Source organism: Aotus nancymaae, unplaced genomic scaffold (genome assembly GCF_030222135.1).
Source record: "Aotus nancymaae isolate 86718 unplaced genomic scaffold, 86718_ANA_hifiasm-v0.15.2.pri h1tg000028l, whole genome shotgun sequence".
NCBI classification, from domain to species: domain Eukaryota; kingdom Metazoa; phylum Chordata; class Mammalia; order Primates; family Aotidae; genus Aotus; species Aotus nancymaae.
The window spans coordinates 12654638-12666688 of record NW_026988441.1 but is presented as its reverse complement, the minus strand read 5'-3'; the positions used below and the strand labels follow the sequence as shown (position 1 = coordinate 12666688).

Genomic DNA, 12051 nt, shown 5'->3' with positions numbered 1-12051 from the left:
ACCATATTGGCTAGGCTGGTCTTGAGCTCCTGACCTCAGGTGATCCGCCCACCTCAGCCTCCCAAAGTGCTGGGATTACAGGAAGAGCCACTGGGCCCAGCCGTTCCCTTCTCTTTCAAGCCCCCACCCTGCCTGCCTCGCTCCAGCCTCCTGGTGCCCGTCCCTGAACCTCCCCACCCCTCTGTGCTCTGTGCCCTGGGGGCCCTGTCCCCCTTACAGCTGGGGGGCAGGCTCTGCCCCCTGCCCGTCCTTGTGCCGCTGCTTTGGGGACCCTTTGGTAGCTGTGGGGAGGTGGGTCGGGTTCCATCTGGGTCCACCTCTGACCCTATGCCCCTCTCTCCCCAGAAGGTGGAAGAGGTGGGTGCCTGGGCCCTGGGTGGGGGAAGGGCTAGCCCCTCCCCCATTTCTCCCAGCCCCTCCCTTCTCCCCATGGCCAGTCCCTCCCCTTCACCCCCTGTGAGGGGTGGGTGGGGACATCACCCTCCCAGTTGAAGAGTTAAGTATGGAAATCCTCCCCACCCCATAAACACCCCTCTGTTTCTATCCCCCTGCCTCAGGGAAGGGAGGGGTCAGTCCTGTGCTCTACCCTGGGTTCCCCATCCTTCTCCATCAAATTTCAATATCCCTCCGCCAGCCACCCCCACTACCCCAGCGCCCCTAAAATCCCACCACTCCTCTGATTCTCTTTCCTTTCTCTTCTGTTGCATGTTTGATCCCTGTCCTGGTCTCTCCCGTCTCTGTCCCTGTCCTGGTCTCTCCCTGTCCCTGTCCCTGTCCTTGTCTCTCCTGTCTCTGCCCCTGTCCTGTTCTTCCCTGCCCCTGTCCTTGTCTCTCCCCGTCTCTGCCCCTGTCCTGGTCTCTCCCGTCTCTGTCCCTGTCCTGGTCTCTCCCATCTCTGCCCCTGTCCTGGTCTCTCCCGTCTCTGTCCCTGTCCTGGTCTCTCCTGTCTCTGTCCCTGTCCTGGTCTCTCCCATCTCTGCTCCTGTCCTGGTCTCTCCCATCTCTGTCCCTGTCCTGGTCTCTCCCTGTCCCTGTCCCTGTCCTTGTCTCTCCTGTCTCTGCCCCTGTCCTGTTCTTCCCTGCCCCTGTCCTGGTCTCTCCCCGTCTCTGCCCCTGTCCTGGTCTCTCCCGTCTCTGCCCCTGTCCTGGTCTCTCCCGTCTCTGTCCCTGTCCTGGTCTCTCCCGTCTCTGCCCCTGTCCTGGTCTCTCCCGTCTCTGCCCCCGTCCTGGTCTCTCCCGTCTCTGCCCCCGTCCTGGTCTCTCCCGTCTCTGCCCCCGTCCTGGTCTCTCCCGTCTCTGTCCCTGTCCTGGTCTCTTCCCCGTCTCTGTCCCTGTCCTGGTTCCTCCTCGTCTCTGTCCTTGTCTTGGTCTCTCCTTGTCTCTACCCCCGGTCTCTGCCTATCTTTGGCCTCGGGGTCCAGGCTATCAGGGCGTCTGGGGCGCTCAGAGAGCCTGCGGGTGAGTGACCGCCGCCGGCCTTCCCGGGGCAGCCTCGGGGCTAAGGGCCGGGGTGGGGGCCGCTCCCGGAGCGACGTGGACATGGACCCCAGTTCCGCAACGGCAGTGCTTGGCCCTGCCCGACGAGCCACGTATGTCAACCCTCTCCCTTCCCCCATCCACTAAGGCAGCCTGGAGAATCAGGGAGGGACTGTTGTCAGAGTCACAGAGGAATGGGCATTGGAGGCTGAGGTCATTGAGGCCAACTATGGTCACACAGACCTTGGAGGAGGAGGGGGTAGAATGTTTCTAGAGATCTTGGGACTCTAGTCTAGTCAGATCTAGAGATCTGGTCTGTCACACGGGCTACCCTGAGGGCATCAAATGCCAAGGCCACTGACCGGGGTTGAACACTCTTAAGAAGTTGAAGGCTGCTTCCTGGGATGGCCCAAGCTGGGGCCCTAGCAAGACCTCTGTCCACAGCCCTGAGCCTGGAGATGACGGGGAGCCGGGACGGTCAGGACTGGAGCTTGAACCAGAAGAGCCTCCTGGCTGGCGGGAACTCATTCCCCCAGACACCCTGCACAGGCTGCCCAAGAGCCAGGTGAAACGGCAGGAGGTCATCAGCGGTGAGTGCCGTCCTATCCGCCTCACTGTGGCCAAGGACAGTCCAGCTCTGGCAGAGGCAGAGACAGGCACAGAGAGAAGTGCATCTTGGTGTTGTTTACTATAGGGAGAACTTGAAGACAGCTTCAGATTCCCTCTTGTTCCAAGTTCAGATTGTTCCAGCAGAGAGCATTTCAATGAAATGTGAGTGCCGCTGTGGAATAGACATTTCCAAAGAATTTCTAGTAGTGCGAGATGGTGCTGACGTTAAGAACACTGCATTGCCGGGTGCGGTGGCTCACGCCTGTAATCCCAGCACTTTGGGAGGCTGAGGCGGGTGGATCATGAGATCGAGACCATCCTGGCCAACATGGTGAAACTTCTGGTGCAAGCCTTTGTTTCTTTACTTGTGAAATGTGGGCACTAATAGTTCCTACCTGAAATATTGTCATGAAGATGCGATGATTTGTGTGACGTGTTTAGCACAGTGTTGGGCACAGAGGAGGAGCATTTTATTTTATTTCATATTTTTATTTTTATTCGAGGCAGGGTCTCAGTCTGTCTCCCAAGCTGGAGTGCAGTGGCGTACTCACGGCTCGCTGTAGCCTTACCCTCCCAGGCTCAAGTGATCCTCCCACCTCAGCCTCCTGAGTAGCTGAGAACACAGGCATGCACCACCATGCCCGGCTAATTTTTGTATTCTTTGCAGAGATGGGGTTTCGCCCTGTTGGCCAGGCTGGTCTCAAACTCTTGGGCTCAAGTGAATCTCCTACCTCAGCCTCCCAAAGTCCTGGGATTATAGGTATGAGCTACCAGGACCAGTCAAAGAAGAGCATTTTAATGAGATTGTTGTTACTAGTATGATCTTAATTGCTTAGGGAAGAAAAGATCCCCATAGGGGAAAGTTTGGGGGAATGATCAGTATATTGGCAGTGCTTGCTTCTGGGTAGAGAGATGATGAGTGTATCATTTTTGTCTTTGTCTTTGTTTTTTTTTTTTTTTTTTTTTTTTTTTTGAGACAGAGTCTTACCCTGTCACCCAGGCTGGAGTGCAATGGCGCGATCTCGGCTCACTGCAACCTCCACCACCCAGGTTCGAGTGATTCTCCTGCCTCAGCCTCCTGAGTAGCTAGGATTACAGGCGTGCACTACCACTCCTGACTACTTTTTTGTATCTAGTAGAGATGAGGTTTCCCCCTGTTGGCTAGGATGGTCTCGAACTCCTGACCTTGTGATCCACCCGCCTTGGCCTCCCAAAGTGCTGGGATTACAGGCGTGAGCCACCACACTTGGCCATTTTTGTCTTTTTCTTTTCTTCCTGTGCTTTCTCATTCTGTGGTGGCTAGGGAGATTGGTGGCAAAAAGAGAAAGCTTTTGGAGTTGATTGAAAGCTTATTTACAGATTACTTTGTAGTAAAAAAGGTACTTATTCAAAAATTTTAGGGGAGTAGATGAGCACTTTTTGGGTCACAGATCCTTCTAAGGACATGATATTTAAAAAAACAAAAAGCTGGGCGCGGTGGCTCACGCCTGTAATCCCAGCACTTTGGGAGGCCGAGGCGGGTAGATCACGAGGTCAAGAGATCAAGACCATCCTGGTCAACATGGTGAAACCCCGTCTCTACTAAAAATACAAAAAATTAGCTGGGCATGGTGGCGCGTGCTTGTAATCCCAGCTACTCAGGAGGCTGAGGCAAGAGAATTGCCTGAACCCAGTAGGCGGAGGTTGCGGTGAGCCGAGATCGCGCCATTGCACTCCAGCCTGGGTAACAAGAGTGAAACTCCGTCTCAAAAAAAAAAAAAAAAAAAAACATGAGCCGTATTCTATCCAATAGGACTTTCTGGAATGGAAATGTACTTTATTTGTACTGCTCACCATGGGGACTACCAGCCACCTAGGGCTGGTGAGCACTTGTAATGCACTAGGCCAGGGGTAGTGGCTCACGCCTATAATCCCAGCACTTTGGGAAGCCGAGGTGGGCAGATCACTTGAGATCAGGAGTTCAAGACCAGCCTGGACAATACGGTGAAACCCCATCTCTACTAAACATAGAAAAATTAGCCAAGCGTGGTGGTACATGCCTGTAATTCCCGATACTCGGGAGACAGACAGGAGAATTGCTTGAACCCAGGAAGCAGGACACGGAGGTTGCAATGAGCCCAGAACATGCCACTGCACTCCAGTCTGGGCTACAGAGCAAGACTCTGTCTCAAAAAAAAAAAAAAAAAAAAAAATGCGCGGCTTGGTGGCTCATGCCTGTAATCCCAACACTTTGGGAGGCCGAGGAGGGTGGATCAGTTGAGGTCAGGAGTTCAAGTCCAGCCTGGCCAATGTGGTAAAACCCCATCTCTACTAAAAAAATAATAAAAATTAGCAGGGCATGGTGGGGCATGCCTATAGTCTCAGCTACTTGGGAGGCTGAGGCAGGAGAATCGCTTAAACTCAGGAAGCAGAGGTTGGAGTGAGCCAAGATCACACCACTGCATTGCAGCGTGGGTGACAGAGCAAGACTCCATCTCAAAACAACAACAACAACAACAAAAACACTAAATACAACTGAAGACTGAAGTTTTAAAATTTCATTTCATTTTAATTAATGAAAATGTAAAGAGTTGTATGTGGCTGGTGGCTATCATGTTGGACAGCATATCAGTTTCTCTCTCCAGAAAGAGTATGCATAACACACAAAATCCTGCACTTAGGGGACTTCTGGGGCCCCTGAAACTCACACATATGCCCTCCAGGGTTTGGGAGGAATCACTGGATCTGAATCTGTTAATCACTGTGTAATGTAGCCTGATGGTTAGACACTAAACACAGCTGCAAGCTTGCTGGCGAGTGGGATGACCAACTTGTCCCCATTTGCTTGGGACATTCCCAGTTTTATCACTGAAAGCCCAGGTTGGCAAACAGACCATTGGTCACTCTGGCTGGTTGCCACAGCGAAAAGGGAAAGGCAGTAGGTTGAGGAATCCTCAGTGGCTCTTTTTTTTTTTGAGACGGAGTCTCACTGTTGCCAGGCTGGAGTGCAGTGGCACCATCTCAGCTCACTGCAACCTCTGCCGCCTGGATTCAAGCACTTCTCCTGCCTCAGCCTCCCAAGTAGCTGGGACTATAGGTGCCTGCCACCACACCTAGCTAATATTTGTATTTTTAGTAGAGACAGGGTTTCACCATGCTGGTCAGGATGGTCTTGATCTCTTGACTTCGTGATCCGCCCACCTTGGCCTCCCAAAGTGCTTGGATTACAGACATGAGCCACCGCGCCGGCCCCTTGGTGGCTATTTAAGAAGGCAAACGTTTAAGAAGTTTTTTTTATTTGTTTGTTTGCTTTGTTTTGGAGATGTAGTCTTGCTCTGTCACCCACGCTGGAGTGGAGTGGCACGATCTTGGCTTACTGCAACCTCCACCTCCCGGGTTCAAGAGATTCTCCTGCCTCAGCCTCCTGAGTAGTTGGGACTGTAGGCACACGCCACCATGCCCAGCTAATTTTTGTATTTTTTAGTAGAGATGGGGTTTCACCATATTGGCCAGACTGGTCTTGAACTCCCGACCTTCTGATCCACCCGCCTCAGCCTCCCAAAGTGCTGGGATTATAGGCGTGAGCCACCGGGCCAGGACCTTTTATTTATTTTGAGACAAGGTCTCACTCTGTCACCTAGGCTGGGGTGCAGTAATGCAATTATAACTCACTGCAGCCTCGACCTCCTGGGCTCAAGGGATCTTCCCACTTCAGCCTCCTGGGTAGCTGGGACTACAGGCACACACCACCATGCCCAGGCTAATTTTTTTTTTTCTTTTGAGATGGAGTTTTGCTCTTGTTGCCCAGGCTGGAGTGCAATGGTACAATCTTGGCTCACCGCAACCTCCGCCTCCCAAGTTCAAGCAATTCTCTTGCCTCAGCCTCCTGAGTAGCTGGGATTACAAGCGTGAGCCACCGTGCCTGACCAATTTATTTTTTTAATTTTTGGTAGAGACAGGGTTTCACAGTGTTGCCCAGGCTGATCTTGGACTCCTGGGTTCAGGTGATTCTCCTGTCTCGACCTCCGAAAGTGCTGGGATTACAAGTGTGAACTACCATGGCTAGCTGGAGAGAGTTTTTTCCCACCAACTTCTAGGAGGCTTTCTTCACTCCTCCAACCTGCCCCTGAGGTCATGCCCCCTAGTCTGCACTCTCCCCAACGCGTTCCCTGCTTTGGTGGCCCCGCAGAGCTGCTGGTGACAGAGGCGGCCCACGTGCGCATGCTACGGGTGCTGCACGACCTCTTCTACCAGCCCATGGCGGAGGGTGGCTTCTTCCCCCTGGAGGAGCTACAGAACATCTTCCCCAGCCTGGACGAGCTCATCGAGGTGCATTGTGAGTGCAGGGCCGGGGTCCCTCTGTGCACCCCACTGCCCCATGGGCAGCTCCGTTCTAGCCCTGGGTTCAACCTGCCTGAGATCCCCAGAGCTCACATGGGGTGGGGGCAGATGCACCACCCAGACCCTAGGATCAGATACAGACACACCTGCAGCCCTACCCACACCACGCCACAGCAGGTCCCTGGCTGGTTGCCACAGCGAAGGTGTGCACCTTCCAGGCCCTGACGGAGCACCCCTTTCCTCCTGCCCCACAGCCCTGTTCCTCGATCGCCTAATGAAGCGGAGGCAGGAGAGTGGCTACCTCATCGAGGAGATCGGAGATGTGCTGCTGGCCCGGGTGAGATGCCTAGGCCTCCCCCTCCTCCCAGCCAGACACCTGGAATCCAGGCCAGGGGTGGGTCCTGAGCCTACCCCACTCCAGTCCCAGGGTCTGGGCTTCACGCCTGTTGTACTTCAGGCCCTGTTCTAGCCCATCCCCACTGAGATGCCTGCCTGGCCTGAATCTCACTGTAGTTTGATGGTGCTGAGGGCTCCTGGTTCCAGAAAATCTCCTCCCGCTTCTGCAGCCGCCAGTCATTTGCCTTAGAGCAGCTCAAAGCTAAGCAACGCAAGGAGCCTCGGTTCTGTGCCTTCGTGCAGGTGAGGTGGGGTCTGGCCTCCAGGTTCCCAGGGAGGAGGGTCCTGGAGACTCAGACTCCTTGGTGCCTGCGCCCTGGGGTGCGCCAGAAGCCTGGGCCATTGCAGCACCAGCAGCCGTTTCCCGCAGGAAGCCGAGAGCCGCCCGAGGTGCCGCCGCCTGCAGCTGAAGGACATGATCCCCACGGAGATGCAACGGCTGACCAAGTACCCCCTGCTCCTGCAGAGCATTGGGCAGAACACAGGTACCGCAGGCCCGGCTCTCTGGGCCTTGGCTCTCCTCTTTTTAAAAAATTTTTTTTCTCATCTTCATCAGTGATAACATCACAGCTCCTTGCAGCCTCAATCACCCAGACTCTAGCTCTCCTCCCTCCTCAGCTTCCTGAGTAGCTGGGACCCCAGGGGCACACCACCATGCCCAGCTAATTTTTTAAATATTTTTTTATAGAGATGGGGTCTCGCCATGTTATCCAGGCTGGTCTTGAACTCCTGGTCTCAAGTGATCCTCCTGCCTCAGCCTCCCAAAGTGCTGGGATTACAGGCGTGAGCCACTATGCCCCGCCAGCTCTCCTTTCTCTAACCTTGGCTGTGGAACCTAGAGCCTCTACGGCAGGGGTTCACCAGACCTGCTCTATTTCTTGCCTGCAGAAGAGTCCACAGAACGGGAGAAAGTGGAGCTGGCTGCCGAGTGCTGCCGGGAAATTCTACACCACGTCAACCAAGCCGTGCGTGACATGGAGGACCTGCTGGTGAGCCTGGGCTGGCCCCACGCCCAGGACAGTGGGCAGTGTGGGAGTGGGAGCACAAGCCGGCCCCTACCTCAGCCTGTCCAGAAGCCATACCTGACCCCTTGGCCTGTCCCATGAGGGTCACCGTGTGTCTGGGGCTTGGCTTGGCCCTCAGTACCTCCCTCTCAGGGTCATTGGAGGTTGGGCGCCGCCCTTAGCTTGCTCCCATCGGAAGTTGCTCTTTGCTCTCGCCTTACCAGTGTGGGTCACTGCAGGTCAGCCCCAGCACATAGCTTGTCCCCATAACACGCCTGTCTCTGCCCCAGAGGCTCAAGGACTATCAGCGGCGCCTGGACTTGTCCCACCTTCGGCAGAGCAGCGACCCCATGCTGAGCGAGTTCAAGGTGCGACCTGACCCTCCTACCTCCCCCACCCACCTACTCTCCTTGGCCCAGGGGATTCTGTAATGCAGCCCCCAGCCTGTCCTGTCCATCCCATAATACACCCAGAGAACGAGAGCTCTGGCCCCACCTCATGCCAATCCCATGATCCCCAGCCTGTGGTCATCCCCGGCCACTGCCCTGCCCTTCCCCTCACCACCAGCCCCAGTTACCTCCTGCCAACCTGCATGAACCATCACTCCCTCCTGCCCCAGAACCTGGACATCACCAAGAAGAAATTGGTCCATGAGGGCTCACTGACGTGGCGGGTGACAAAGGACAAGGCTGTCGGTGAGTGCCAGGGCAGCTGCCTGGTGTGGGGCGTGGGGGCAGTGAGCCGGGGCAGGGAGGGTGTCTTGTGGAGGTGCTGTGTGAGCACTGCCCACCCCATAGAGGTGCATGTGCTGCTGCTGGACGATCTGCTGCTGCTGCTCCAGCGCCAGGACGAGCGGCTGCTGCTCAAGTCTCACAGCCGGACGCTGACACCCACGCCCGATGGCAAGACCATGCTGCGGCCCGTGCTGCGGCTCACCTCCGCCATGACCCGCGAGGTGGCCACCGGTGAGCACAGCCACTGTGTGGCCCAGGACAGAGGGTGTCTCTTTTAGGCAGAGCTGGCTGTGCAGTGGGGAGCAGAACCCTCTAGAGAGCCAGGGAGCTGGCATTCTGGCAGAGAGGTTGAGAAGTGGGTGGAGGTGGGCAGGGCGGGGCCAGGCCTAGCCGGTTTTATAAGTGAGGTGGGAAGTGCTGCAGGTGTTTGCACAGAGGCGTGTCTTGAACGAGAGGAAAGGCCAGGAGCCCAGGGAGGAGGGATTTGTAAATACAGTGCTGGGGAGTCGTATCAGGCCAGAAACACTGGAAGCGCCTGGAGGGTGGGAGTGGCTGGAGGGGTTTCATAGGTAGACCAGGGGACTTGGCTGATTCCATAAGGAGGTGTGAGTGGGGAGGCTCAGGAGGAGGACTCATAGGGCCCTGGATATTAGTGGACAGTGAGGGGTGAGTTGAGCCATGGGAGCCCTGAGGGCACAGCCTTTGTGGGTGACTTCTCCAGCCTGTGCTCAGGGAGGGGCATGCACTGGGGGGACCTGGGCTCCGAGCCCCATCTCCCCCTCTCCCTACAGATCACAAAGCCTTCTACGTCATTTTTACCTGGGACCAGGAGGCCCAGATCTACGAGCTGGTGGCACAGACTGTGTCAGAGCGGAAGAAGTGAGTGGGGTCTGAGTTCTGAGTGTGGGTTGAGGAGCTCAGACCTGTGTGTTCCTGGGAACAGGAGGGCTGTGGGGAGGCCCCGGGATAGGGTCTGGGGGCTCTGACTGCCTAGGGGTTTGGCCTCTCTCCCAAGCTGGTGTGCCCTCATCACCGAAACCGCTGGATCCCTGAAAGTCCCTGCCCCTGCCTCTCGCCCTAAGCCCCGGCCCAGCCCTAGCAGGTGAGTAGGGCCATGGAGGGAGCTGGAGGTTCAGGGAGGGGGCTGGAAGGCAGGGCTGGCTTCCCTATACAACTCCAGAATGCAAGCCCCAGCCATCTCCGTGTGCGTGTGCATGTGTGTGAGCATGCTCATGTGTGTGCATGTGTGCTTGTATGCGAGCATATGACTGCGTGCATGTATGGTGTGTATGTGTATCTGCACGCGTGAGTGTGTGTACGGTGTGTGTGTGCCGACCCCACCACTGCCCCGTCTGTCTCCTGTCTCCAGGCCTCTGTGTCTTCTGTTGTCTGCGCCTCTCTGTCTCCCTGTCTCCCAGCCTTGACTTCTGTCTCTGTCTCCGGACCTCCCTGCCTCCCCACCTCCAGCTCTCTGTCTCCCTGCCCCTGCAGCCCCCCGGGGCCAGGGGTGTGGGGTCACCCAGCACTTCCTCCCCTCAGCACCCGAGAACCCCTCCTCAGCAGCTCTGAGAACGGCAATGGTGGCCGAGAGACGTCTCAGGCTGATGGTGAGACCAGAGGGACTCTGCGGGAAGGGCTGGGTTGGGGCTCCCCGGTGGAGAGAGGCATCCACAGGAGGCCCGGCAGGATCTGAGCTCCCTCCCTGTTCCCCAACCCAGCCCGGACAGAGAGAATCCTCAGCGACCTCCTGCCCTTCTGCAGACCAGGCCCCGAGGGCCAGCTCGCTGCCACAGCCCTTCGGAAAGGTAGTCTAGCCCTGCCCCTCCAGGTGGCCACCAGTCCAAACAGTGCCCCTGTTCCAACTAGAACAAGGCTCTCCCTGTCAAAAATTTCCTTACACCCAACTGCAGAAAACAAATGCTCCCAACCCACCCAGGCTGTACCGCTGTCCTGGGTGCCCAAGCCCCTCTTCTGCAGCCGCCATCCCTTCCTTGCCTCTGTATTCAGCCTCTCCCTGAACACATACCTTCCTGCCCTGTCCCAACCCTAAACCCAGCCTTCTTCACCACCCTAACCTCATCTGCTCAGGCTTGCCTGGCACCCACCCTCACCTCCAGCCCCTACACAACCCCTTCGGCATTCCCCATCCCAGCTCCCAGTCCTGCCCCTGTCTCCTAACTCTGTCCCCTTGCCCCTGGCCAGTGCTGTCCCTGAAGCAGCTTCTGTTTCCTGTGGAGGAAGACAGCGGGGCGGGGCCTCCTCCAGATGGGCATGGGGTCCCAGGGGGCGGCCCCCTGAGCCCAGCACGGACCCAGGAAATCCAGGAGAACCTGCTCAGCTTGGAGGAGACCATGAAGCAGCTGGAGGTAGGGCAGGGCCAGCCAGGGGTGCCCTGAGTGGGCTGGGGAAGGAGGGGGAGCCCCCCTCATCCATGACCCCTACCCCAACAGGAGTTGGAGGAGGAATTTTGCCGCCTGCGACCCCTCCTGTCTCAGCTTGGGGGGAACTCTGTCACCCAGCCTGGCTGCACTTGAGGTCCCTGCCCAGGAAGGTGAGAGGGGACCTGGGGGCCGGGGCACTGTCCTGGAAGGAGGCCCCTCCAGAGCTCACATCCTTACAGCCCCTTCTGTCCATCTTTCTCTTTGTCTTCTCATGTCTCTCATCTGTGTCTCTGTTTCTGATAATCTCTGCTCCTCTGTGCCCGCCTGCCTCTCCCCACCTCCCTTTCTCTCTCTGCTCTCCCTGTTTCTCTCTCCCCTGTCTCCCCTCTTCTCCTACACCCCCCAGGCCTTTTTCAAGAAGGAAAGGAATTGGGGAGAGGACATGAGGGACCACCCCTACCCACACAGCTGCGGCAGCATCTCACACCCCGAGGGCCTGAGGAGAGGGAGCTTCAGGCCATGCCTGGGAGGGGCCCAGCTGGGGTTACTAGCCCCGCATGGGCCTTGGCCATCTCTCCCTCCTGCCCTCTGCTTGGGGGACTCAGGGCTTCATTCCAGGGGGCACCACGGTGACCCGGGCCATCTCAGTATTGCCTGTGGAGGACACCCTCCACCCCCACCCCCCACCCCCAAGTGCCTTTGCTCTGTTTTTATACCCTGAATTGGAGGTTTATTTTTTAATATATATTATCTAAGAAGAGATCTATGTGTGTGAGGGCGGGAGGGGGCCTAGCATGGCGTTTGGAACTCTCCGTGACTGTCTGGCGTCGACTTCCTGGGTCTGTGCCTGTGCGCTTCCCACCAGTTGTTATTCATTTCTTTGAACAGTTACTCCCCAGGCACTCCATGCACACACTGGGTATGAGGCATCTCCCTGACACCGCCCTCCAGCTCCCACCCTGACCCCTCACGCTCAGCACTGAGCACCCCAAGTCTCTCTCTCTGTACTTTATTTCTGTAGTAAACTCTCTGGAGGGGACTGTTGGGATCGTGGGGAGCTGGTGGGGAGGGGGCCCCTCCTGGGTGGGGGCTGGGGGCGGGGTTATTGCTCTGAGCTCCCTGTCCCCAGGG

The 12051-nt window shown here is 56.8% G+C and overlaps 1 protein-coding gene across 10 annotated transcripts in view; it reads left to right on the top strand.

Moving 5' to 3' along the window:
- ARHGEF1 (Rho guanine nucleotide exchange factor 1) overlaps positions 1 to 12051 on the top strand; it is a 38281-nt gene that overhangs the window by 12251 nt on the left and 13979 nt on the right. For 2 of the 10 annotated variants that reach the window (XM_064381238.1, XM_064381236.1), the window contains exons 14-30: positions 1921 to 2066; positions 2753 to 2845; positions 6254 to 6400; positions 6660 to 6742; positions 6919 to 7044; positions 7172 to 7286; positions 7690 to 7790; positions 8096 to 8173; positions 8425 to 8500; positions 8603 to 8770; positions 9331 to 9418; positions 9555 to 9641; positions 10007 to 10146; positions 10258 to 10344; positions 10742 to 10905; positions 10990 to 11090; positions 11327 to 11414. In XM_064381238.1, the coding sequence (XP_064237308.1) occupies positions 1921 to 2066; positions 2753 to 2845; positions 6254 to 6400; positions 6660 to 6742; positions 6919 to 7044; positions 7172 to 7286; positions 7690 to 7790; positions 8096 to 8173; positions 8425 to 8500; positions 8603 to 8770; positions 9331 to 9418; positions 9555 to 9641; positions 10007 to 10146; positions 10258 to 10344; positions 10742 to 10905; positions 10990 to 11073 (1783 nt within the window). In that variant the 3' untranslated portion in view covers positions 11074 to 11090; positions 11327 to 11414. Of the gene's footprint in view, positions 1 to 457; positions 1590 to 1920; positions 2067 to 2752; positions 2846 to 6253; positions 6401 to 6659; positions 6743 to 6918; positions 7045 to 7171; positions 7287 to 7689; positions 7791 to 8095; positions 8174 to 8424; positions 8501 to 8602; positions 8771 to 9330; positions 9419 to 9554; positions 9642 to 10006; positions 10147 to 10257; positions 10345 to 10741; positions 10906 to 10989; positions 11091 to 11326; positions 11681 to 12051 lie in introns of those variants that run through there. The other 8 variants (XM_021670398.2, XM_012461497.3, XM_064381243.1 and 5 more) reach the window with 7 other exon arrangements.